A 25,289-nucleotide genomic window follows, 5' to 3' on the forward strand; every position below is an offset into this window, starting at 1 on the left:
TTAGTATTAGCAAAGTTTTATTTCAATGTGTTTTCTGCTCATAAATGATTCTGAAAAAGCCCATATGCAAGAGGCGAACCCACCCTTGTCTAAAGGCAACATCGAGGTCACCGAGAATGCTGCTCAGACGGACCTTCCCCTCTGCTGGGGTGCAGGCAGCAGGAAGGGTGGGTCTGGGACAGAGGAATAAATAAACATCGTCTCAGCTCTGCCATCAGCGCTGGCGGCCTGGGGTCCCGAGGCGGTCCATCAGCCAGCCGGCTGACAGCTGGGAACTCCCAGAGCCGCCTGAATGCTTACGTGTGTTGAGGAAGATGCTGAGGCTTCAGGAGGGCCCGCGTGCCCACCGGAGGAGCCCTTGGCCAGCCCCCTCCTCCTACTCCAGCCCGGGGGAGAGCCCAGCTCCCTGCTGGCTGGGCCTGCCTGGGTCCCAGGGTCGGGGGCAGACTCTCACCCCCACGGCCCCTACCAAGAGGACTTTTCGGTGTTACCTGTCATGCAGTGTCAGGTGCTGAGGCCTGGCTGTGGCCCTGGGCAGGTAGTGAGGGGTGGCAGGTGAGGGTCCCGAGGCAGTGGCTGGGGGTCCCTGGCACCTGCAGCTCTGGGCTCCCTGTACATTTGTGTTTATTTCCAGACTGTGGTCAGCCCTGGGAGGGGTGGGCGGAGCATGGTGCTTGCAGCCTTGGCCTAGTAGTGTGTGGGTGGGTGGGTGGGGTGGAGGGAGGGGAGGGCCAGGGCCAGGGCCGAGCATCACTGGTAAGAACCGATGAGGGCCAGACAGGAACCCGCCCGGAAGGTGGCTGGCGGCAGCCCACCTGTAACAGAACCCTGCTCCCAAAGGGGTCCCTCGGGGGCCAGCCCAGCAGAATACCCAGCCAAGCACAGGCAGGCCAGGCTGAACCCGGGGCCACAGCGGGAGATGTGGGGGAAGGTGATGTTAAAGAACAGTGGCGGGAGGAGTGGGTGGACAGGGCACGGTGAGTATGCGGGGCGGGCGAGCGAGCAGCCAGTGCCTGGCCATCAGAAGGCAAAGCAGCGCTCCTTGGGGTGGCCCACGCGGTCCAGGTTGGGCAGGCAGGCGTACTGGATCATGGGCGGGGGGCCACACATCAGTATCAGCGGCTCCTCCTCCGGAGGCGGAAGGTGGTCCCGGATCATCTCTTCATTTACGAAGCCCTGGCTGTAGTCCCAGGCTGCAGGCGGAAGACAGGTGAGTCCAAGTGTGGCTGCGTGACTGACCAATGACTGCCCACCAGCCCAAAGCCCCCTCCCCGTACCGTTACACTCCTGTGCTGAGTTTCTCCCTTTTTTCAACAAACATTGGAGAATGGAGAGGCTGATCCAAAGCCAACGCTAGCCCTGAGCCCCTGCCCAGCCTGGCTCACCCAGAACAATTGCCAGCAAGCAATGAACAAAATGGCAATAAGTGCGTACCTATCAATAGTTACTTTAAATGTAAATGGGCTAAATTCTCCAATCAAAAGTGGCTGAGTGGATAAAAAACAAGACCTATCTATATGGACACAAAAACAGACGCATAACTCAATGGAACAAAACAGAAAGCCCAGAAATAAACACATGATTATATGGTCAATTAATCTTCAACAAAGGAGGCAAGAATATCCAATGGGAAAAAGACAGTCTCTTCAACAAATGGTGCTGGGAAAACCAGACAGCTACATTTTTGTACACCATACACATACAGAAAAACCTTCAAAATGGGTGAAGGACCTAAATGTGAGACCTGAAACTATAAGAACCCTAGAAGAGAGCACAGGCAGCAATTTCTCTGACATCAGCCATGGCAACCTTTTTCTAGATAGGTCCCTGGAGGCAAGAGAAATCAAAGCAAAAATAAACTATTGAGACTACATCAAAATAAAAAACTTCTGCACAGCAAAGGAAACAACCAACAAAACTAAAAGACAACCTATGGAATGGGAGCAGGTATTCACAAATGACCTCTCTGATAAAAGGCTAGTATCCAAAATATATAAAGAACTGATACAACTCAACATCCAAAAAGTGAACAACCCAATTAAAAAATGGGCAGGATGGCTGCGTTGTTAAGCGTCTGCCTTCAGCTCAGGGTGTGATCCCAGGGTCCTGGGATCGAGCCCTGCATTGGGCTCCCTGCTCTGCTGGGAGCCTGCTTCTTCCTCTCCCACTCCCCCTGCTTGTGTTCCCTCTCTCGCTGGCTGTCTCTCTCTGTGTCAAATAAATAAAATCTTAAAAATAAATAAATAAATAAAAATGGGCAGGAGACATGAACAGACATTTCTCCAAAGACATCCAGATGGCCAACAGACACGTGAAACAAAGCTCCACATCACTCATCATCAGGGAAATACCAATCAAAACTACAATGAGACATCACCTCACACCCGTCACAATGGCTAAAATAAAAAACACAAAAAACAAGAGGTGTTGGCGAGGACGTGGCCCTTGTGCGTTGTTGGTGGGAAGGCAAACTGGGGCAGCCACTATGGAAAACAGTATGGAGGTGCCTCGAAAAATTAAAAATAGAACCACCCTATGATACACAACTGGATATTTACCCAGAGAATACAAAGACACTAATTCAAAGGGATACGTGCACCCCAATGTTTATGGCCATGTTATTTACAATGGCCAAATTATGGAAGTAGCCCAAGTGTCCATCAAGTGATGAACAGATAACGATGTGGTTTAGATATACAATGGAATATTAGCCATAAAATGAATGAAATCTTGCCATTTGCGACAACATGGATGGATCTAGGGAATGTAATGCGAAGCGAAGTCAGAGAAAAACAAATACCAGATGATGTCACTCACATATGGAACTTAGGAAACCAAACAAACAAACAAAGCAAACAAAACAAAACAAACCAAAAAAACCCAGACAAACCAGAAAACAGACTCTTTAACTGTGGAGAACAAAGAGATGGTTATCAGAGGGGAGGTGGATGGGGGGGGATGAAGAGGACACCTATCAGGAGGAGCGCTAAGTACTGCACAGAATTGCTGAATCACTTCATTGTGCACCTGCAACATGTAATAATGTATGTTAACTACACTGGAATCAGAAGAAAGCAAACAAGACCTACCTATATGTTGCCTACAAGACACTTACTTTAGATGTTTGTAAGGACCCATACAGACAGAAGGGACGGAAAAAGATATTCTATGCAAATGGAAATGAAAAGAGAGCTGGAGTGAGTAAGAGACAGAGACGGGCGTTACATGAAGGTAAAGAGGTCAGTCCAACAAGGATGTAACATTGGTCAATATTTACGCACCCAACAGAGAAATACCTGATTATATAAAGCAAATACTGACAGATCTAAAGGGGGAAATAGAGAGCAACATGATAACAGTAAGGGATTAGGGGCTTTTTTAAAAAGATTGTTTATTTGTTTACTTGAGAGAGAGAGAGAAAGTGAGCAGAGGGGAGAGGGAGAAATCTGAAACAGACTCTGCCCTGAGCACAGAGCCCGACGTGGGGCTCGATCCCACGACTGCGAGATCATGACCTGAGCCAAGACCAAGAGTCGGACGCTTAACCAACTGAGCCACCCGGGCGCCCCAATAGTAAGGGATTTTAATACCCCGCTTTTATCAATGGATAGGTCACCCAGACAAAATCAATAAGGAAACACTGGCCTTAAGAAACACGTTAGACCAGATGGGCTTAACAGACACAGAACATTCCATCCCAAAGCACACACACGTTCTGCTCAACTGCACACCTCACAGCTGTCAGAATGCCACCATCAAGAAGACAAGAAAGAGCAAGTGTTGGCGAGGATGTGGAGGAAAAGGAACCCTCGTACACTGTTGGTGGGAATGAAGGCAAACTGGTGCAGCCACTGTGGAAAACAGTATGGAGGGTCCTCAAAAAATTAAAAACAGAATTACCATAGGATCCAGCAATTCCACTTTTGGGTATTTATCTGAAGAAAATGAAAACACCAACTCTTAAAAAGATATCTCCAACCCATGTTCACTGCTATACTGTCTACAACAGCCAAGATATGGAAGCATCCTAAATGCCCATTAATGCATACTTGGGTAAAGAAAGTGTGTTATAAATACCATCAGGGAGCAAGAATTCCTGTCCCTTCAAAGGTCCTTCTAGCTGGACTAAGAATCAGATTGACATCAGAGAGATTAACAGGAGAAAATCAAATTTAATAGCATACATCCAGGGAATCAACACTGACATGGACGTTCCAAAGACAGGCAAAATGAGGTCTATATGTCATTCTGAACTAAGGAAAAGGGGGTAAGGGTCTGGGATTTCAGAGGAAAGGAATGCATTTCACAGGGTGATACAAAGAGCAGATGTTTGGTAATTAGATGTGTGCCCTGCCATACAGATGGGTCACTCAGATAAAATTTACCTCTGTTAATAGCCCTTATTCTGGGAAAGACCCCCCAATTTAGATTCTTCTGTACAGTTAAGGGAGGGATAAAAGTTTCTCTTGAGCCCATTAGGGTCTCTAGTGGCTTCAGCTCAAAATAATCCACATGCCAAAGTGGCACATTCAGTGGGGGGCGGGGGGTCCTGAACCCCTTCAGTACAATGGAATATTATTCAGCCATAGAAAAGAATGAATCTTGCCATTTGTGGCAACACGGATGGACCTCAGGGGCATTATGCTAAGTGAAGAGGGTCAGACAAAAAGACAAATACTGTATGACCTCACTTATACGTGGAATCTTAAAAACAACAACAACAATCCAGAAAACCCCAAGCTCATACATACAGAGAACAGATTGCTGGCTGCCAGAGGCAGGGGTGGGGGGAGGGAGAAATAGGTGAAAGAGGTTTAAGTCTATTTTTAAGAAATTGCACGGGACTAAGTTATATTTGCTGGCACATAAAATGTGCAGGTGTATAAGACATCTCGACTTTCCAAGGATCTTTTTTTAGCTAGTGTATTTTTCTTTATACGTGTACTGAAGGCTTCGTGGGGAAAACACAGGTCAGCTGTATTTGCCACGTGAGCTCGCCCCGCTCCCCATCCTTCACTTCCACGCTAGCCTAGCCCGCCTGCTACCGTGATCTCTCAGCACCTAGGACTGCAGTTTACGCCCAGTGTTGTAGAAAATACCTCAACTGCTCTCGAACTGTGGGTCAAGGTAATAATGAACACAAGCGTGAGATGCTGGACCAGCGAGCCCCAAGTTTTCCTCGGCGGGTAACTTGTTGCTGTTCAAATGGTGGGTCCCCAGCACGCAGCACTCCGGTGCTGGCACTGCCATGTGTCACCACCAGGGGTCAGCGCCGGCCCCTACTCCGGGGGCCACAGGGCCGAAGAAGCTCCCGCCATAGGTGACAAGCCTACCCTACCACGTGACCAGCAGGGAGGAAACATCTGTTTCCCACCTTTGAGTGAGTGAGACGCGGATACAAGAGAGATGCTCCTTTCTTTACTGTAGGAAAAGGAGCAACTCCCGGACCGGGTGCCCCTGCCAGACCTCCCTGCCTGAGCCTACATTTGACCTGTGAACATCATGGGGGGGGGGAGGACACCTGCACGGGTCCACGCACACGTGCGTCTTTTGCCGTTAGCGCGGTGCTCTCAATATATTTTCCTTATGATTTTCTTGTTAACGTTTTCTTCTCTCTCGCACAGTTTATTGGAAGAACACCACGTGTGACGTACAAAACAGGTGTGCATCAACGGTTTGTGTTCTCGGTAAGGCTTCTGGTCAACAGTAGGCCATGAATGATTACGTTTTTGTGGAGTCAAAAGTTCTATGTGGATTTTCGACTGCAAACGGGGGTCAGTGCCCCAAATCCTGGTGCTGCCCACGGTCACCTGTACTTCGTTTCTCCCTGGTCTCACTAACCACCTGCTACTTGGCTCTGTGACTTGCTAACGAACCTGTTTCCTGTTCATCTTCTCCCACTAGAACATCAGCTCCCGGGGCCAAGCTAGCTCCAGGAACAGAGAGGAGGGGCTGACAAGGAGCCCAGTTCAGATGGGCTGGTCCAGGCTGGCCGGCCAGCGACAGACCTCGGGGCGCTGCTCTCAAGTCCACAATCCACCCAGGCCCACACCTTGCTCTTGGCCAGGAGGCCCAGGACTCGGCTTGATCACCCCAGAAAGATGGCTCCTGTCTCGGGGATGGGTCCAGATGACCCAGCTCAGGAGACGGGCGCCCGCCCCTAGAGCCCATCTGCTCAGTTCCAGGGGAAGCAGAGGTGGGGTGTTCCCCACACCATGGCTGAGCCCTGGGGCACTGTGGGCCCTGGGAGGAGGGGGAGGCAAAGCCAGGGCAGGTCACAACGCTGGGGCCCATAAGGGTGCTTCGAAAATGTCCAGTTTCCAACGTTTAGAAGTTTCCCGTGAAGGCGCAGGTCCCTGCTTCTCTTGAAAAGTGGAAGGGCCTGACCTACAGGGCTGCAGTCACACCGAAGCCACCCCCTACAGTGTCCCAACCCTGGAGCCAAACATTGTCAGTGCCGCAGACCAAGCAGCCTGAGCTTCTGCTTTTCTCACAGCAAAGAAGGAATGGAGAGATTTCTTGTACTCACATCCCTACCTAAGCAGAATAGCAGAACTTAAGCCCTAGAGTGCAGCCTTGTTTCAGGTTCTGTAGGCGGCCCTCGTTTGCTGCCTCCTACGTGACCTTGGCAAACCGGACGGGTAGAAGGAGGGTCACTGTACGTCAGCCCAGCCCATCCCCCAGGGCTAACGCCTTATGAGGTACAAACCGCACAGCGGGTGCAGTTGCCCCCATCCCCCGCACTAACCCTGTTGACCTGCCCCAGAGTGAGCTCCCCATCGAGGGCAGAAGGCCAGCTTGCTTTGTCCAGCAGGGGCAGAAGGCCTTGGGCTCTGGAGGAGGACGTGAGTTCAAGCCCCACTTCAGGTGTTTTCTAGCTGGGTGCGGCGGGACACTTCCTTTCCCCCTCTCTGATCCCTCCCTCATCTGTGAGATGGGGTCATACCACCTCCCTCTCACGGAGCCACCCTGAGCACCATCGGAGACCAAGCAAGTCGAAGGCCCAGCACCCCCACCGAGCCCAGCCCTCTCAGCACTTCTGTCTCTCACCTTCAGGGGCTCTGTCCACGGTGTACCAGAGCTTGAAGCGAGCAGAATGTTCGTTCCTCAGTTCCTCCAGCTCGGGCCGCAGCAGGATGTCCTTCTCAGTCTGGGGGTCGGGGGGTAGGGATCAGGGCCCAGAGGTCAGGAGGGACTGTCCTTGGAGACATTCATCCCCCAAATGGCCATCATCCCGTCCACCGGGGGCCACATACTTGGCAAAGCCTGCAGGACGGCAGCCTGGCGGAGCAGACCCAGACTCCCAGAAACGCACGCCCCCTTCTCCCCATCTCGCCCAGGGAGCGGCTCAAAGCCTCGGAGGGTGTTCATTACAAATGGCATTTGCAGATGGTTCCTACGGCAGAGGGGACACGTGCCCTGACATAACAGGGAGTGGAGGAAGCAAACAGCTGAACACAGGTGCAGTCGACTACAGAACAAGGAAGGACTGGAAGGAAATAGGCCAAAACCTGCGCCGTGACTGTCCCCCTTAAAATAGCAGATGGTCCCGGTGAGAGGTCCGTCATTCCTCGGACAAGTCTCCTTACGTTCTGGCATCTCAAGATACATATCCTTATATCGGGAAATGCAGACAACTGTTCCCCAAATCACACCTGCTCCTTCCACAGCCTCGCCCGCACTGTGGACTCCGGCTCCCTACTCTCCGTTCCCACCGGCTTCATCCAGTTGGCTCCATGTGACCCTGTCCTTCAGCCTGGTGTCACCTCCTCCAAGAAGCCTTCCTAGACTCCCCAGTGACCTACTCCTCACATGGCCCCTTCTGACCCCAGGCCACTGCCTCATGTGTCTCCAGGTCACTCCCAGGTAGCAGGGCTCCACGGGAGTTAGACAGACCAGGTCCAAACCCGGCCTCAACGCCCCCAGCTCAGGGCCTGCCTGCTGCTGTGCTCTCGGCCCCTCTGTAAAGATGGCTTCTCCGGCTCCAGGCCAGCCCCAGCCCCAGCCCCAGCCAGCATTCTTCCACTTCACTGCTGGGTTCCTAACTCTGTTTGCGGGGCGAGTGCTGAGGTTCAGAGGAAGCAGCCAAGGAGCAAATCCCAGGGTGGGGGGCGCTCCAGGCGCCTCACCCCCTCCGCCCCCGAAGCAGCCCACTTGGGTCAGACCCTGGGCTGAAAAGCCTGACCGCCACCGGCCACAGGAAGGCTGCCCGTGCACAGGACTCTCGGAGCAACTTCACATTTCGGCCACGGAGCCGCACAGACCCCCTGAGCGGTGCCTCGCAGGCCCTGCGCCCCCTCTCTGCAGGAGCCCGGTTTGCGCGTCTCAGGACACCCACTGACCTGGTTGGCAAACAGGAGGTGGCACACAGTGGGGTCATGTGGGTCTTTCATGATGGCGCGGATCACCTGCAGCATCGGGGTGATGCCTGCAAAACAGCAGCCCCCACATGCTGAGTGAGCACCTGCTGTATACGTACACACAGGCCCAGTGCCAGGCAGGCAAGAGGTGGCGTGGAGGTGAGGTGCCTCCAGGCCTGCGCTCCTGACCTCGGGGAGCTCACAATGGCTTATAATCTGTGTCCCGTCCCATGGCCTGACCCTGACCCCCACCCATGACATCTGCCTGCCAGGGGCTCAGCAAGGGACTCCGGGTCCACATACCGGTCCCTCCTGCGATCATGCCGACAGACTTCACTGTCTTGATAACAGGGTTGGACTTCTTGTCTGGACGGATGGCAAACTTTCCTGAGGAGAGGAGAAGGAGGAGATGGGGAGACCCCAGCTCTCAAACATGCCAGGCTTGGGGCTGGACGGGCTGGAGCACCTGTCTCTGCTTCGGGGGTCTGAGGCGCGGGCAGCCACCATACACCCAGCCAGCTAGCTGGGGGCAGGGAGAGGACGGGATGGTGGCAATGTCAGCCGAGAACAGCAGGAGGGTGAGCCCTTCATTCCCACCGCAGACAGTGCGGGGTGAGGGTGGGGGCGCAGCGCTGAGGCTGGGGAGCCAGAGACGCTCCGGCTCGATGCTTTCGCTTGTTTGGTTTCAAACAAAGCCGATCTGTGGGCAGCCAGTCACCCCTGTCCTGGCCTATTTCCCTCCTATACAGCCAGGGAAACTGAGGCCCCAGAGAGGAGACTGCCTGCCCAACAAGGGTCACCCAGCCCAGCCTTTCACTGTGCCTGCTGGGGTCTCCAGGCACTCCAGCCCAAATCACCTTTGCCCTGGTAGACCAGCAGCCCGTTCGGGCCCCGGAACTCAATGGTGTCTCCAATCTTCATGCTTTCCAGGTACTGAGACATCTTCCCTCCAGCAGGAAACTTGGGATGGGTGTCTTTGAAGTAAACCTGAAAGACACACCCACAGTTCTCAGGCCCCGTTCCCAGGGTCACCGGGCTGAGCTCTGGGCCACAGAGGGAAGGAAGCACCTGTTCTGGGGTTCTCTGCGGCCTGTGTGTGGCTCTCACGTAAGGCCCTGTCCACCCATCTAAATGTACCCATCTGCAGGCCAGTCCCCCAGGAGTCTGCCTTTCCCTAACATTCCCTCTGAACACAAAGCATCAGCCTGGTGAACAAGGCTCCCGACCCGAGGGCTGGATGTATGAACGTTCTGCCAAGAACCGTCTCTGTGCCCCCTCCCGATGGGAGATTCCCACGCTGTCAGCACAGAAAGGCTCCGGGAAGTGGGCTCAGCTCCCCCCTCCTGTGCATGTTCAGATCTTTCCATTCTGTGCTGTCATAAAAACAGCGTTCCTGGAACAACTTCCCTCCCTGTGCCCTGTGGGACTTCTCTTTGGAAGAAAGGAAGCAAGAAAGAGCCGGGGAGACTGAGGCTGCACAGCTCACCCCGCCCAGCGCTGGGGGTGCTGGGCCTCGAGGGGCCGGCAGGAGTGATGGGCGGGGAGGGGGCAGCTGGGGAGGGACAGGCAGCCCAAAAGGCCTGGGCCTTGGGGGAGAAAGAAGAGCTCGTCGTGGCCACAGCACGGTGGGGGGGGCGGGGGTGTCAGCATGAGGGAAGTGCAGGGACAGGGAGAGGCAGGCAGAGCCATGCGCGGGCCAAGACTCTAACCCTTGTCCAGGGCCAATGGGGAGCAGGGAGCGAGGTCTCTAAGCCAGAAGGGGCCTGGTCTTCCTGAGTTTCCCAACCTCTACTTGGATCGCACCCCCGCCCCTGCCAACACCTTTTCCACATTTGGCTAGAGTTATTCCACCAAGAACAGATGCTGGAACCCTCAACCCCTTCCCTTTCTTTCTGGACAAAGCCCAAACCTTACTGCCCCCCCCGGCCCCGCCCCACCATCCCTCCTCTAGTCTTCTGAAGCCCCTGCCCTTTGGCTGCATCAGTCTTCGAGCCTTCTTCTAACCTCAGGGCCTTTGCACCAGAAAGGTCCTTCTCCTTCCTCTCTGTCTGGGCAACGCCTCCTCGGCCTCCACATCTCAGCCCTCTGTTACCTGCCCAGGGGAGCAGCTCCCATCACCCCACCTGCCCCACTCTGTGCCATTCCTGGCGCTCAGTCCCATGTGCTTCTCCCCTCAAGCAAGGGTTTCCACTCTCCGGGCAAAGACAGGCTCGCGAGCCTGGGCACCCAGTACAATCTAAATGACACCAAGCTAAGGAGGGACCCGGGCCCAGCTCCCTTCCTGCCCTCACAGACCCAGCACCACCCCAGGACCCTGTGAGAACCAGGGACTCAGCTGTGGCCCAGCGGGGCCCTCTGCCTGTCCTTCCACCCATGAGGGGCCCAGTGAGGGGGCCCACACAGTGGAGTTAGGACAGTAAGCCTGGCCCCCAGGAGTGCTGAGCCAGGGTGGCCACAGGGGTTTGGGCCTTTCCTGGAAGGGTCTCCAACACCCCACCCCTGCTGGCCTGGGCTGGTTCGCATTTGTTGGACGTGCAATCAGAGAACACGGATGCTTCTGCAAAGCTTGTGCTTCTGATTTGCACAAAAGTATACTGTCCTATGGTTCTCATTTGTCCTTCCACTCAATGTGATGTTTTGTTTTTGTTTTAGAGAGAGAGAGCACATCCGAGAGAAAGCACATGTGCGCAAGCTGGGGGGGGGCAGAAAGAGAGGGAGAGAGAATCTCAAGCAGACGCCACGCTCAGCATGCAGCCTGACTCAGGGCTCGATCTCACCACCCTGAGATTACGACCTGAGCCAAAATCAAGAGTCGGACGCTTAACCGACTGAGCCACCCAGGTGCCCCCGATGTGATGACTGAGATCCTTGCTGGCTGTTCCGTGCCTCTCTGATCTAATGGCTCCGTCTCCTCCACAGTGTGCACCCATCCCGGACCCGTGATGGATCCCAGCTCCCCACACTACTCTTCAGGGGACTTTGGGCTGTTTCTTAGGGAAACGTGCTCAGGAAAGGACTGGCTGGTCACCGAGACCGTGTGACTGAGTGCGGTGGAGCAGGCCCCCTGGGGCCATAACCGGACACCCAGTGCCCTAGGCTTTGCGGGTCCAAGAGCAGCCAGTGAGCTCTGCACGAGCTGGTCAACCTTCCTGGTTTCTCTCCTGCAGACGATCTCAGTTGAAGACACACCCCCTGAGCGCCAGGCCCTGCCCTCTGCCAAGCCCCCGCATCTGGCTCGCGCTGGGAAGCTCCAGCTTGCTGTTCACTCAGAAACCAGGCACAAGGGAGCACCGGGCCTTCAGGCTACAGGGGATGTGGTCACCCCTGCCCCCAACACGGCCGCAGCCCCAAGACCTCACCTTGATGACCAGGTCCACAAAGCCCTTGTCGTCATCGCTGGAGACGGGCGTGTAGGGCCGAATGACCAGGTTTCCATCGATCCGAGCTGAGAGGTAGATATGCTGGCCTGCAGGATGAGGAGGGGTGAGTCTAGTCCCAAAGGGGCCACGGACTATCTCTGCAGGGTCTGCTGAGTCTAGTCAACCACTGCCCTGTGCCCCCCGCCCTGCCCTCAAAGGCTGGCCTGGCCTCAGCTCCAGGGCCCCTTTCCCGCCCCCACAGGAATTCCCGTCCTGTCCCAGCTCCCTGCCGTCACACCTCTGCTCCTGCCCGTGCCACTGCCGGGGACACCAGGGATTTCCCCTCTCATTCTGACACTCATCCTTGAAGGCCCAGCTTGGCTGTCCCCTTGTCCTTGAAGTCTTCCCCACTCTCCCTAGTTCAAGTGCAAAGCTCCCACCTCTCTGACCTAGCCCCCGGCTCCACTCACCGACAGGAAGGCCCAGGATGTGCTGGGGCGACGGCAGGGCAAAGCGGAACCGCCGGGTGTCATGGCTGATCACCTGCAAAGAGGCCCGAGCTGTTAGACGGCACCCCGGGCAGAGGGGCCCCCCGCCCTCAGAGCTCATGTCCCATGTCATCCAGAAGGGATGCGGATGCCACAGTGGACACAAAACCTGTACGCACATGCGCGCAGGCCCGGGGGTCAGGCACACACTGCGCGTGCCTCTGCTCTCACTGGCCCAGAGAAGGGCAGGGACCCGCCCAGGGCCACCCAGCAAGGTGACCGGGGTAGGGAATGAACTCAGGATCCCAAACGGAGGCTGCCAGACGGCCCAGAAAATTCTGGGGACAAGAGGGAGGATCCAACCCCACCATCAGATTGGGCAGTATCCTGGGGTGGCAGGAAGACCTCGGGCCCTGGGCTGGCGAACTAGGGGCAGAGCTGAGACAAGGCCCATGTGTCCGGGCCTGGGACACAAGAGAGGGGCTCTAGACGACACTGAAAGCCCCGTGAGAAGTGGGATGGCCATGACTACAGCAGGGCCGCACAGCGGAGGAGGTGTGCCAGCCCCACTGCCCCCAAAGTCACGGCCACGGCTAAGAGCCCTAAGCCAGGCCTCCACCCTGTGCAGGGTGGGCAGGTGACGGCATTTCCCCTGCAGAGCGGGGCAGAGGCTGGCTGAGGGCCAGGCCGGGCCGAGGAAGGAGCCGGAACTAAAGCCCCCGAATCCCCGTTAAGCAGTCTTAAATCAAGACCAGGGGAGGCAAGTCTCCCACAGTAAGCTGTGGTCAGAGCTGGGAACAAGCCTGGCGCCCCAGCCCCCTGAGGCCCCTGTGGGGTCTCTCCTGCACCCGGTGCAGCCAGGACGAGGGGTGTGGAGGGGCCACACAGAAGGCAGGCTGCTATCCAGTACGTGTTCGCACCCACACGAGACTGGGTAACGTGGCAAGGTCCACTGATGAACACAGTGTCCTCACTTGGAGGGAGGACAGCAGACTCCTCCAAAGGAACAGAGCATCACTCTGAGTGTCCCTGAAGCGTTCGAGCAGAGCCAGGCGGCTGGGTCTCAGAAAGCCAGTGCCCAGCCACCACTCAGGACACAGCCAGAGCTCTTGGCGCCCCAGCAGCCCGGGCCTGAAGCTGCCCCCCCAGAGACGCTGCACTCCAGGCAAACTGAGCCCCCAGGCTTCCCGGGCACGGATTCCAGGGTTCTCAATTGGTCCCGGGACTCAAGGTCAGAAACCCACACGCCAGACAGTTTTTGGAAGAAGAAGAGAAACAAGGGAAAGACGCTGATAATTCTTGGGCTGGACAACAGTGGGAAGGCACAGAAAAGTCATGAGGCCACCGTCAGCGTGGAGCCCAGCATGGTGCCGGCATTCAGGAGGCTGCTGGCCATGACGAGCTGAGCAGTCGACCCCCAGGGCTTCAGGGGGACCTTGAGGGTCAGCAGGTCCAGGAAGGGCAAGCCGTGGGGGCCTCCCTTGGGGGAGCTTAGCAAATGTATCAAAAAGTGGACCCACTCGCTGACTCCGAAAAGCCACCACTAGGCTACAATGGGGGGGGGGACAGATTTAACTGCTAAGATATTAGCCTCCGGCTCAAAGGGAACTGGCAGGTCCACTGCGTGACACCCCTATGGAGAAGTACTAGTCAGTCATCAAAAATAATGAACCAGCTTTGGGTGAGACATGGTAAGTATCCATGTTGTGTGGCTGGCTAAAAAAATCAGGATATTAAAAAAGTGAGAGTAAGTATACACACGCCTAAAACTCCGCACATCACCCAGATATGAACATGATGCCCGGAAAAGGCTCACACGGGCCCGTGAATGGACCCTCCACACGGGGGTGGAGTGGCGGGGGATGTGATGGGTGGGACGTTAATACTTCACAAAGAATTTTTATCGTAAGCACATATAAACCACACGTTCCTTCTGGAATCAAAATTGTTACAATATATATAAAACAATTGAAAAGATAAAGCCTGGTAAAAGCCTCTGGGAAATGGTGATTTTTTTTTTCCTATCTTTGGTTTTTGACTTGTCTGTGACCTCCCGGTTCTGTGCCTCAGGGACCACACGCGTGGAGCTCAGGGTGGAGCCGGGGCCCAGGGCCCGAGGCCTGGCAGGTGACTTTCTCTGCTCCATGACTCAGTTCTCCCTGTCACACCCTTCCGAGGCAGCTGCCAGTGGCCAGAAATAGCACCAAGGAGGGGCTCTGATGAGGGAAAGCAGGGGGAAAAGCAGCTGTTACAGGGAGGCAGGGCAAAGGAGGGAGAGGGTGGTTTTCAAAGGAAAGGGGTCCAACAGGAGGGCAAGAGTGAGCCTTCCAGAGGGGCCGGGGGGGCCACACAGCAAGAGCACGAGATCACGAATCTGCAGAGGCAGAAGATACTGGGGTCCGACAAGCACCAGGCCCCGAGCAGATGACCGTGGGGGCGGGGATGAAAGGGGCACTGGGATGGGAAGCACCTGGGACCATGGCAGGGGTAGGCCTGAGTCCTGGTTCTACCCCGAACTCACAGTGTGACCTCCAATGCCCCCCTGTTCTCTCTTGCCCTCTGTTTTCCCATCTGTTAAATGGGCGCTTAGACCCCAAAGTCCTGAGAGGTCCCTCTTGTTCTGGCCTTCCGTGGGATAGACAGTGTGGTTCGGAGAGTAGGCTCTGTGGTTAGAGACTTGGGTTTGAATCCCTCTGCCCGCTTACTGGTAGCCTTAGAAGGGGACATCACTTCAATTCCCATCTCTAAGATGGGCAGACAACGGGACCTACTTCGGAGGTGGGGCCTGTATCCTGGGCACACGGCCGGTGCCGAGAAACACTATGGTGCTTGCAGGGAGGGCAAGAAGCCTCCACGGGTCCAGCCCCTGCAACCGCCCCGGCCGGGCACTCACCTCCTTGTCGATGAGCCGCAGTGGGTACTTGACGTCTGGGCTCTCAAGGGTGATGGCTGGGGTGGAGCGCTGGAATAGCTTCATGAGCAGGTTATAGAGGAACCAGACTGGGGAGAGGACCACGTGGCCCAACTGCAACGACAGGGACAGACCCCCGAGGTCAGCGTGGGCACGGGGACGGGCCTGCCGCCCGCCTTTCCCGCAAACACACCGGCTGGTTCACACCTCCAGGCCTCTGTTCATGCTGTCCCCTCTGCCAAGAGCACCCTCTCCCCCCCATCCTCACCCAGGGAACCCCAGCATCCATTTTGGTGCCGGCTGGGAGAAGTTATAAAACCCAGGCACATGAAACCTATCACTGTATTCCTAAGTCACTGTCAAAGCTCCATTTCCCAGAGGAACCAGGACAAAGAAAGCTACACAACAGAGCATGTATCCCTTTTCACTTTGGCTGCCAGGAAGCTCAGAGTAAAGTTCACAAGTAATTGTGCTTCATCTTGAGCACTGTGTATCTGTGCTCCCTCCCCCCTTCTCTTCCTTTGGTCAATTTCCCTGGTCCTATTAAGGAATGTTAAGTGCTAGCTTTATATACACACACAAACCCCTGAACCCGGAGTTCTGCCTCCAGGTGTAAGGGACAGCTGAGGCACTGAACTGGCCACTGGGGAGCTCTGCTCCTTGTTGGCTGTGTGATCCTGGCTAAGTCCCTTCCCCTCTCTGAAATGAACTGGACCAGATGATCTGCAAGGTCCCCTGAAACTCGGAGAGTCTACTGCCCAGCACTACGATGAGCCCCACGTGGGCATTCATCTCAGGGTAACCCTCGGAGAGCTGTCCCCACCACTACTTTACAGACGAGCAGCAGCTCAGAGAGGTGAAGCAACTCGCCCACAGTCACACCGCTGGCGGGTGGGGAGCTGCAATTTGAACCTGAGTCCACTCGCTTCCCCAATCATGCTCTTAAACCCCTGGCCCATGATCGCTCTGACCTTCAGCGTGACCTTGAGAGGCTCCTCCTTGCCAATCCCCTGCCCCACACAGCTCAACCTCACAAAAACCCTTAAGAGGTGGTTTAGATTTTATTTATTTATTTATTTATTTTTAAAGTAGACTTTTTTTTAAGATTTATTTATTTATGAGAGAGAGAGAGCACTCGAGCACGGGGTTCTCCCTGTGAGCAGCAGAGGGACAGGGCGAGGGAGAGAAGTCCCAAGCAGACTCTGTGCTGCGCACGGAGCCAGACATGGGGCTCGATCCCACAACCCCGAGATCACAACCCGAGCCGAAAGCAAGAGTATGACGCTCAGCTAACCGGGCCACCCAGCGCTTAGCTTTTTAAAAAACAGAAAACCCAAATCCCATGGCCTAGCTCACTGCTTACGTTTACTTGGGGAGAATACTCTTGCAAGGGAAGACAACTGGTCACCCGTCCTTTCTAGTTGTCTTTGTCCCCGGGCCAATCACTTAGCCTCTCTGAGCTGTTTCTCCATCTGTGAAATGGGATCATTTCATCTGCCTCTAACCAGGAGGAAACGATGAGAGCCATTCCCCAGTATACCTGGCCAAGACTCCTCAAAAATGTCGATGGCACAAAAAAACATAGAAAGGTCAGAGAACTGGTCCCGATTAAAGGAAGTTCTGCTGGGTTGAATGGTGGCCCCAAAAGATATATCCACCCGGATCCTGGGAATGTGATCCGACATGGATAAAAGTCTTTGTCGATGCAAGCAAGCTAAGGATCTTGAGATGAGATCATCTGGGATTATCCTGCTGGGCGCTGAACCCCAATGACAAGTGTCCTTAGAAGAGAAAGAAGACTCAGAGGCCACCCCAAGACAGAGACAAAGACTTGGCCACAGGCCAAGGAAGCTAATAAACGTTGCTGACAGCCACCAGAAGCAGGAAGAGACAAGAAGGACCCTCCCCTAGACCTCCAGGGAGGGTGGCCCTGCCAACACACTGATTTCAGACTTCTTGCCTCCAGAACTGTGAGCGAATAATGTCTGCTGTTTTATGCTAGTTTGTGGTGACTTTTACAGTCCTAGGAAACCAAGAGAGAGGCCAAAGAGACAGAGTGCCGGGATGTGACACAAGCCTCTGGATTAAATCCTGGGCCAGAAATAAAAGTTATAAAAGTCAATATTTTTTTTAAGATTTATTTATTATCTGAGGGAAAGAGAGACAGAGAGAGAGCACGCATGCAGGGGAGAGGCAGAGAGGGAGGGAGAGAATCTCAAGCAGGCTCCCTGCTGAGCACAGAGCCGACACAGGGGCTGGATGTCACGACCACAACCTGAGCAGAAATCACGAGTCGGATGCTCAAGGGACTGAGCCACCCAGGCGCCCCCATAAAACAGGGCGGTATCGAGACAATTGGTGAAATCTGAGTTAAGGCCCATGGATTCAGTAAAAGCATTGCAGGGCCGCCTGGATGGTTCAGTGAGTTTAGTGTCTGCCTTCGGCTCAGGTCATGATCCCAGGGTCCTGGGATCGAGTCCCACAATGGGCTCTCTGCTCAGCACGGCGTCTGCTTCTCCCTCTGCCTGCCGTTCCCCCTGCTTGTGCTCATGCTCTCTCTCTCCTGTCAAATAAATAAAAATCTTAAAAAAAGAAAAAAGATAAGAGCATTGCATCAATGTTACTTTCCCGATTTGATCACCATCCTGTAATTAGGCGACAGAAAGCCCTTGTCCTTAGGACATACACACCGAAGTATTTAGGGGCAAAGGGGCATTGTATCTGTAACTTACTCTTAAATGGCTTAAAAAAATAAAATACATACACACCCATAATAAAGCAAATATACTAAATGTTTACACTGAATCCATCTGGGTAAAAAAGTATATAAGAGTTCTTCGCACATTATTGCAACTTTACTGTAAGTTTGAAATTATTTCAAAATAAAAAGGGGGGGAGGAGCCCCCACTGGGGGGTTCAGTGAGGCTGAGATCCAAAAGTCCACACAAAACACTGCTTCTCCAGAAAGCTGGCTCACATTTTGTTCTCTAACCATCACTAGCACACCTCCCTGACTTTACTTCTCTTAGCAAAGGACCACGAGTTCTCATCATCCTACAAGTTCCCCTTTTTGCCTTGGCTGCCAGGAAGCTCAGAGCCAACTTCTTTGCTTGCATGGAGGCCTCTCTGCTTCCTTTGTGGGCTTCTTGAGGTAGCGTATTCTGCAGAGCACAGACCTGGGTGAGAAGACCCTCACCTCTCAAGGCCCTGCTTTTTTTTTTTTTTAAGATTTTATTTATTTATTTGACAGAGAGAGAGACAGCCAGCGAGAGAGGGAACACAGTCAGGGGGAGTGGGAGAGGAAGAAGCAGGCTCCCAGTGGAGGAGCCTGATGCGGGGCTTGATCCCAGGACTCTGGGATCACGCCCTGAACCGAAGGCAGACGCTTAATGACTGAGCCACCCAGGCGCCCCTCAAGGCCCTTCCTAAAAGCCTTGCTGGGATTCCCCACTTTCTATCAACCCAGGGAGGGCACCCTGGCTGAGCACCTGAGACCTCTCTGAGCCTCAGTGTTCTCATCTGTAGAAGGAAGGTAAGAGCTACTAATCTACCCCCCTCCTGGGAGCCGGGATATGAGATGAGATGGGGGTGCCCAGGTCACAGAGGAATGTGGGTGCACACACAGGAGCTTTTCCCTGCCGCCCTCAACGGGCCTCTACCTCCGGGGAGATGGAATATCCAGGTGAAGGGAGGGCAGAAGCACCGAGATCCCATGGCAGGCCTGGCCCCTGCTCCCCCAAACCAGCCCAGCAACTTCAAATTCCCTTGTTGCAACTGTGGTTTCAGGCCCTTTGTTGGGCTCAGAACAATGTGCCTCTCTCCCAGGCAGGGCCTCCAGGCTGGGTACAGCCCAGGCCTCACCTCACAGAGCCCCTGGTCTGTGACTAATGGGTCTGAAGGAAAGGCCCACGGGAGCCAGCCAGGGCTCCCTCTCCAGACCCACCCACCACCTGGCAGGGGCCGGGGCCACGAGGCAGGGGTCTCTGGCCACTGCCCATTTAACCAGTACCCACCATATCCCAGGCCCCACACAGCGTTTCGTCCATCCTGGATCTCATTAAGGGGCCTGGTTGGCAGCCCTGGACTCAGGGGTCAGGAGGCCCAGGTCTGAAACCCCAGTTCAGGACCTCAGGAGAGAACCTCAGCCTTTCCAGGCCCCACCCTCCTCAGGGGCAAGAGGATGGTCCCATCTAAGGCTGAGGGGGAAAGGAAGATGGAAATGGCCACACAGAGAACGGGAGTGGCAAACGTTTGCAAGCCGGCACGGCTCTAGAAATGGGATGTGAGCAACCTGGGATGATACTCCTTTCGACCTCAGGCCATAGGCACTGTGATTATCCCCAAGTTACATATAAGGAAACAGACACAGAGAAGGTCAGGATCTTGTCCCAATTGTACCAAAGCCAATCCTCAAAGGACCACACTCACAAGAGATACTCCTGTCCCTGTTTCTCAGTTAAGGGACTTGCCTGTGGTCTATAGCAAATTGGGGGTGGAGCCAGGACTCAATGCCAGGCCTGTCTAGCTCTTTCTAGGCCACCCCCCAGGATAGGTGCCCTCTCTGCGCCCCAGCCACAGAGCCCGAGGCCTGAGTCCCACCTGCTTCACCAGTCCCATATCCTGCCTCCCACAATGAGGCCCCAACTACCAAGCCAACAGGGTACCCACTCCCTCCTCAAACACCCTTGACGTCTCCCCACTGCCTACACTCAAGGCCTCTACTATATGGCTATGACTCTGGCCAAAAGCCCTTCTTGCCTCAGACCTTTGCATACTCCTCTTTCTGCCCCAAATGCCCTACCTCTCCCCTCAACCAAACAGGAAACTCCTATTCATCCTTCAGAGCCCAGTTCAAATGTCAACTCTTCCTTGAGCGGCCCCTCCCTAGCTAATCAGGCCCTCAGTGGACTTCCACAGCCCCTGCTCCCCTCTGCAGACTCCAGGGGGGAGGGGCTGCAGATTCTTCTCCTACAGGCCCCTCCCTGTCAATCAGAGAAGCCGTGTCCCTTGGGAACACTGTTATGGGAGAAAGTGCAGTGAAGTTACATTTGCAGGAAATCACCATTGTGGGAGCCCTGGAGGTGAACTGAAATGACCGTAAGAGCCAGCTGGAGTTGTGTTTGGTGCTCCCTGGAGTTTTATTTTCCCCAGTGCATAGCCAAGTTTGATAACATAAGACCCCTTGGCCTGCAGCTCGCTGCACAATCAGCAAAGAACCTTCCCTTGCATTTCCTCACTGACCCACAGCAGTGGGAAATAGGCCAACTGCATTTGTTTGACAAATGAGGAAACTGAGGCTCGGGGAGGCCCAGGGTGGAGTCTGGGCTCGGGTTCCCATTTTCTGTCTCACCTGCCCCAAACCTACAAACACTGGCTGTGGAAAAAACTCCTAAGTCATCAGCTCGGAAGGTGAGTCCTGAACACCGGCTGCAGCCCTACACAGACCTTCCAGACGCCGGGTACCAGCCTCGGGGACCCTGGATGCCAGCCTGGGCTCAAACGGCCAGGCCAGCGCCCACACGTGCTCACAGCTGACACGAAACAGCACACCACAGAGCGGAAGCCTCAGAAGGGTGGGGGCATCTGGGTGTCTCATCAGCACGGCACCCCCGGCGCTCAGAGCAGACACTCAGTAAATATTTGTGGATAAATTCGTAAAGGGACAAAAACCACCCCACCCCGCCCCCATCCCAGGCCTTTCTCTCTTTTTATTTTGTCCGGAAGTTTCAGGAACCAGGGCAAGAGGCCAGGTCCCTCCCGGGCAAGCACAGGGCACCCGCTTACCCCGTCCCTTTTAAAAACCCACAGCCCTCCACAGAGCACAGGCTAGGTGGCTAGGACCCTCGATTCGATCCTGTTAGGCACACCCACCTTCCAGACATACGGTAGGATGAGTGCCATGGCCGGAAGGGGCAGCTCACGTGGGCAGGTGATAAATGTCAGCAGCCTTCCTTCCAGTCCCCACTCCTGATGACCAGACTACGCAGAGCACGGTAGGGCCGCTTTGCGCATAATTATCTCCCATAATCCTGAAGCCCGGGAGACGGGAGCTATTACCACTCCCACTCCAGGCGAGGAAGCAGAGGCCCGGGTGACAGACCTGGCCGGAGGGCCAGGATTTGAATCCAGCCATCTGGCTCCAGTCCACATACTGAGTCACCCTACAACACTGCCTCTCTGTGCCTGCGGGCACCGTGTGGCTACCGAGAGAGCAGAGGTGGACTTTGCATGCATACACATGCGTATCCGGGCAGGCAGCTGCGGGCAGTTAGTCCGTCAGGTCATATACCCCAGGGAGCACACCCACGAGGGCTCCCGCTGGATGCAGGGGACATAAGCCAGGGGACCCTGCCCCTGAGGAGCTCAAGCCAGTGGGGAAGACAGACACTGTCAGAGAAAAGAGTACAGTGGAAAGGTAAAGGCTTCATCTCCTGAAAATGGAAGGCTCTGCAGACTCACAAGGGGTAGCGATGCCCTGTTCCCATGACTTGGGGGTGGAATGGACTCTGCACCCCCCTCCCAGCCCATGGCAGCACTCCCACCCCTGCATGCAGTGGGCAGAGTAAACAGGAGGCAGACGGCTGAGGCCAAGGCCCCACCCCAGCTCGTCCTCCGCCTGAGCTCCTCGTACACAGACACACACATGTGCACACACGCACACGCACACGCACAAAACCATGTCACCACAGCCATGGGGGGGGTGTCTAGGAGACAGCTGCCTCCCAGTCCTTGATTTGATGCCCCCCCCGCCCCGGCCATGCTCTGCCCACCGGGGAACCCTCCACCTGCCTTTCCTCACCTCTGCTGACACAGAAGGGGGCGAAGGAAAGGGGCAGCCCGAGTCCCAGGATGTCTCCAGGGAGCCCCCCACTCACCCACCACTGCTGAGGGGCTGGGTAGCCCTGCTACCCTCCACGGGGCACCCTGCCCTGCTGCTAAGCCCCTGCAATTCCCTGCTGGGACCGTGGCATCCGCTCTACCTGGCTTAGGGCTGAGTGGGCAGGCTGAGCCCTCCCCAGGGGCCAGCTCCCTGCGTTGAGGCTTACCTGCCTGTCGCCCACCAGCTGTCCTTCTGGGATCTGAGTGTCCACCTCCCTCCTGGTCCCCTTCTCGGGAAGTGGAAGGAAGTGGGAGGGAGTGGAGGAAGTTCTGCAGAGGGGGCTCCTGGCTCGGAACTGTGGGGGAGGGGAACTCGGGAGGAGAGGCAGGTGGACGGCAACGCTGCTCTCAGCAGAAGAGACACAGCCCTGCTTTCCTAGGGCCAGGGATGAAGGCCACAGACTAGGCACAGAGCTGCCGGGGGGCAGTGGCAGCCTGGGACTCTACCTGTAATGGCAGCCTGTCAGGGCCCACTGAGCACTCAACGGCTGTGCTGGGGGCAGGGGAGCCACAGTCCCGGATGACAGGTCCATCCCCCAATATTCCCCCCAGATGGCTGACAGACTGAAGTGCCAACCCCTCAGCCAGGGCCCCCTGGAGTATGGGAGGAGGCCTCCTGCAGAGCCTGCACATCCCAGATAAGACGTCTGGTGCCCAGAGCCCAAGCCAGCCTCCCGCAGACCCTGTGGGAGCTTGTGCACCAGGAGGCCCAGCTAGGGTCTGCTGTGGGTATTTCAGGCTGGCTGAGTGGGGATCCCAGCAGGCCCACACAAGGAAGGGGCAATTCCTGCCCAGCCACCTGGGGGGAACACTGGGGGACTGGCCTCCCATCCAGGACTGTGGCTCCCCTGCCCCCAGCACAGCCGTGAGCGCTCAGTGGGCCCCTTGGACAGAGGAGGCCTTGGAGTGGGTGAGTTTCCTGACTCCCAGACAGGGCTCTGCCCCTCACAAGGGGGTTGCCAGGGGCCTTGGCTTTTCAGCAGAAATGTATGGAGCAGCCACATCCTGGGACGCAGTGACAAACCCTACCAACACCAGCTAGAAGGTGAGAAGCAGCGTGGGCAAACAGAGCAGGGGTGGGGGTCAGGGGGTTGAGCCATGAAGGAGGAGGGTCAGGATGTTACTCTGAAGCTGAGTAATGCCCACAGGTTCACCCTGGGCAAGGCTGCTCCTTGGTGTGAATGTCCCCACAGTCCTGGGCTGGGCCACGATTTCATGAGCAAACACCCAGGCCAAGAGGCCTTCTGCCTCGCAGCCGAGGAGGGGCCTCACAGAGCCAGAGGGAGGAGGCCGGCGCCCTCCAAGTCTCAGGCGCCTGGGGCGGACATGGCTGTGGAGGCAAGTGGCTCTGGGCCTAGTCCTCAGTGCCAGCCGTGTGGCCTGCTCCCTGCACGCAGCCAGCACCAGGGACCAGAGTGTGTACGGGGGGAGGGGAGGCTGCCCTCTGGCTACAGCCTCCACAAGGAGCACAAGCCACCAGCCCCGCCACTGTGGCTTTTGAGAAATCCAAGAGCGGAGGCAGGCTGGGGGGAGGGAGGGAGGCCCTGGGTCGACCCAAAAGTGACAGCCTGATCATGGACTTTGGAGCCCCACAAGTTCAGGCCCTGCCAGGCACAGGCAGGTGGCCAAGTGCGAGCTGCATTTCATCATCTGTGAAATGGGGCTCACAAGTCTGTCAGCTTCGTAGGGTTCAGGGGACAGCCGGAGCCCAGCCGGACAGCTCTGCAGGGCCCCTTCCAGCCGGAGACAAGGGTGCAGCGCTGTCACTGTGGCCCAGAGAAGCCACAAACCCCCAGCCATAGTACACACATACTCCACTTCCACATTCACGTGCTCTCAGATGCTCTCTCACACATTCATTCCCACCTGCTCAATCACACGGTCTCACTCAGCCTCACACCTCCACTCACACATACACACTCACTGCCCACCACACCCGCTTCACAGATTCACACTCGGCCACACATCTGCACTCTCAAACTCATGCACATTCACTCACTCTCGTGCACACTCACACTTCCCACCCAGTCACTTCATATATTCAATCAGCCGCATATCTGCACTCACAAATTCGTGTGCATTCACACTCACACGCACTCTCGTGCACACTCACACTTCACCCAGTCGTGTCATTTATTCACACGCAGCCACACACGTGCGCTCTCAAACTCCTGCCCATTCACGCTCACACTCGCTCACCAGCACACTCAGGCACACTCCCAACTTTCCGCGCCACACCCTCTCCCACCCTCACAGGCACCGCTCACGCGCAGCCCGCTCCTCCCTCCACTGGGCGGGACCAGGCGGGATGTGGGGGGGGGGGGATGCGGGCGGGCGGGGCGCCCCAGTGCCCATCAGCCGGGTGCCCGCCCCCGGGGCCCGCCGCCCACACGCCCCCCAGGTAGGAAGGCTGGGTCCCGGCGACTGAGCGCCGGAGCGTGAGTCGCAGCGCCTGCGGGGCACGCGCGGGGCGGGGTGGCCCCGGTGGGGTTCACTCCTCGTCCCCGCGGCTCCCCGCGCCCGTCCCCGCGCCCCCCGGGCCCCTCCCCGCCTACCGTGCTCAGCTGGGCCCCCATGGTGGCGCCGCACCGTGCTCGCTCCGCCGCCGCCGAAACAGTCGGGCCGCCGCGCCCAGACCCCGCCCCCGGCTGCGTCACCCTCGGAGGAGGGGCGGGGCCGAGCGGGCCCGGGCGGCCCCGCCCCGCACGCCGCACGGGGAAGGGGCGACAGGGGGACCCCGCGCACTGCACGTGGCCCGCGGCAGCCGCCTGCACTGGTGGGTGGCCACGCGAGCGTGCGGCTGGACTCCGGCCCGCGGGGCATCCTGGGCTGTCACGCCGGCCTTCTCTCCGGCCCGTTTGTCACCAGAAAGGGGGAAGGCGGCGCCCCCGCTCTATGGGATCCGGAACATAAAATCCGGAAACCACCAGGCCACGCCCGGCCTCAACTCAGACGGGGGCACCTAGCTCGGTGTTGGGCCTCGCAGGCCTTCCCGGTCCTGACACTGCTTAGCTCCGTCCCCCTCCAGGCCTTTGAACTCGCTGCTCCCACTCTCCGGGACACTGTCCCCAGCTGCCTCAGGGCCAGCCTTGGCTTACTGGTGGGCTGCAGGTCCAACGTTCCCTCCTCAGCAAGGCCTGCGCCGCCCGGCCCTGCCCCTGTGGGCTTCCTAGCCTTTTGCCCAGAGCTGCGGCCTTCCCATGGTGTTCCATCGGGGTGGTCGGCCACCAGGCCCGCCGCATCCCAGCCGACTGTGGGCTCCCTGAAGGCAAGACTTTTTTTTTTTTTTTTT

General features: G+C 56.4%; 2 protein-coding genes across 18 annotated transcripts in view; one reads left to right on the forward strand and one right to left on the reverse strand.

Moving 5' to 3' along the window:
- Positions 1-25,289, reverse strand: part of LOC103674057 (NADH-cytochrome b5 reductase 3) — a 26,697-nt gene continuing 1,408 nt past the window's right edge. Inside the window, exons 1-9 of one of the 3 annotated variants that reach the window (XM_040637639.1) lie at positions 24,553-24,668; positions 15,101-15,232; positions 12,190-12,262; positions 11,720-11,826; positions 9,218-9,347; positions 8,664-8,747; positions 8,343-8,428; positions 7,051-7,150; positions 1-1,193 (exon numbers count right to left, since the gene is read on the reverse strand). In XM_040637639.1, coding sequence (XP_040493573.1) covers positions 1,021-1,193; positions 7,051-7,150; positions 8,343-8,428; positions 8,664-8,747; positions 9,218-9,347; positions 11,720-11,826; positions 12,190-12,262; positions 15,101-15,232; positions 24,553-24,573 — 906 coding nt within the window. In that variant the 5' untranslated portion in view covers positions 24,574-24,668 and the 3' untranslated portion in view covers positions 1-1,020. Of the gene's footprint in view, positions 1,194-7,050; positions 7,151-8,342; positions 8,429-8,663; positions 8,748-9,217; positions 9,348-11,719; positions 11,827-12,189; positions 12,263-15,100; positions 15,233-20,989; positions 21,089-24,552; positions 24,669-25,289 lie in introns of those variants that run through there. The other 2 variants (XM_008702920.2, XM_040637640.1) reach the window with 2 other exon arrangements.
- Positions 22,584-25,289, forward strand: part of LOC121104444 — a 26,326-nt gene continuing 23,620 nt past the window's right edge. For 8 of the 15 annotated variants that reach the window (XM_040637643.1, XM_040637642.1, XM_040637645.1 and 5 more), the window contains exon 1: positions 22,584-22,907. In XM_040637643.1, the coding sequence (XP_040493577.1) occupies positions 22,599-22,907 (309 nt within the window). In that variant the 5' untranslated portion in view covers positions 22,584-22,598. Of the gene's footprint in view, positions 23,043-25,289 lie in introns of all 15 variants that reach the window. The other 7 variants (XR_005836785.1, XR_005836783.1, XR_005836784.1 and 4 more) reach the window with 5 other exon arrangements.

Source organism: Ursus maritimus, unplaced genomic scaffold (genome assembly GCF_017311325.1).
Source record: "Ursus maritimus isolate PB19 unplaced genomic scaffold, ASM1731132v1 scaffold_21, whole genome shotgun sequence".
Taxonomy (NCBI): domain Eukaryota; kingdom Metazoa; phylum Chordata; class Mammalia; order Carnivora; family Ursidae; genus Ursus; species Ursus maritimus.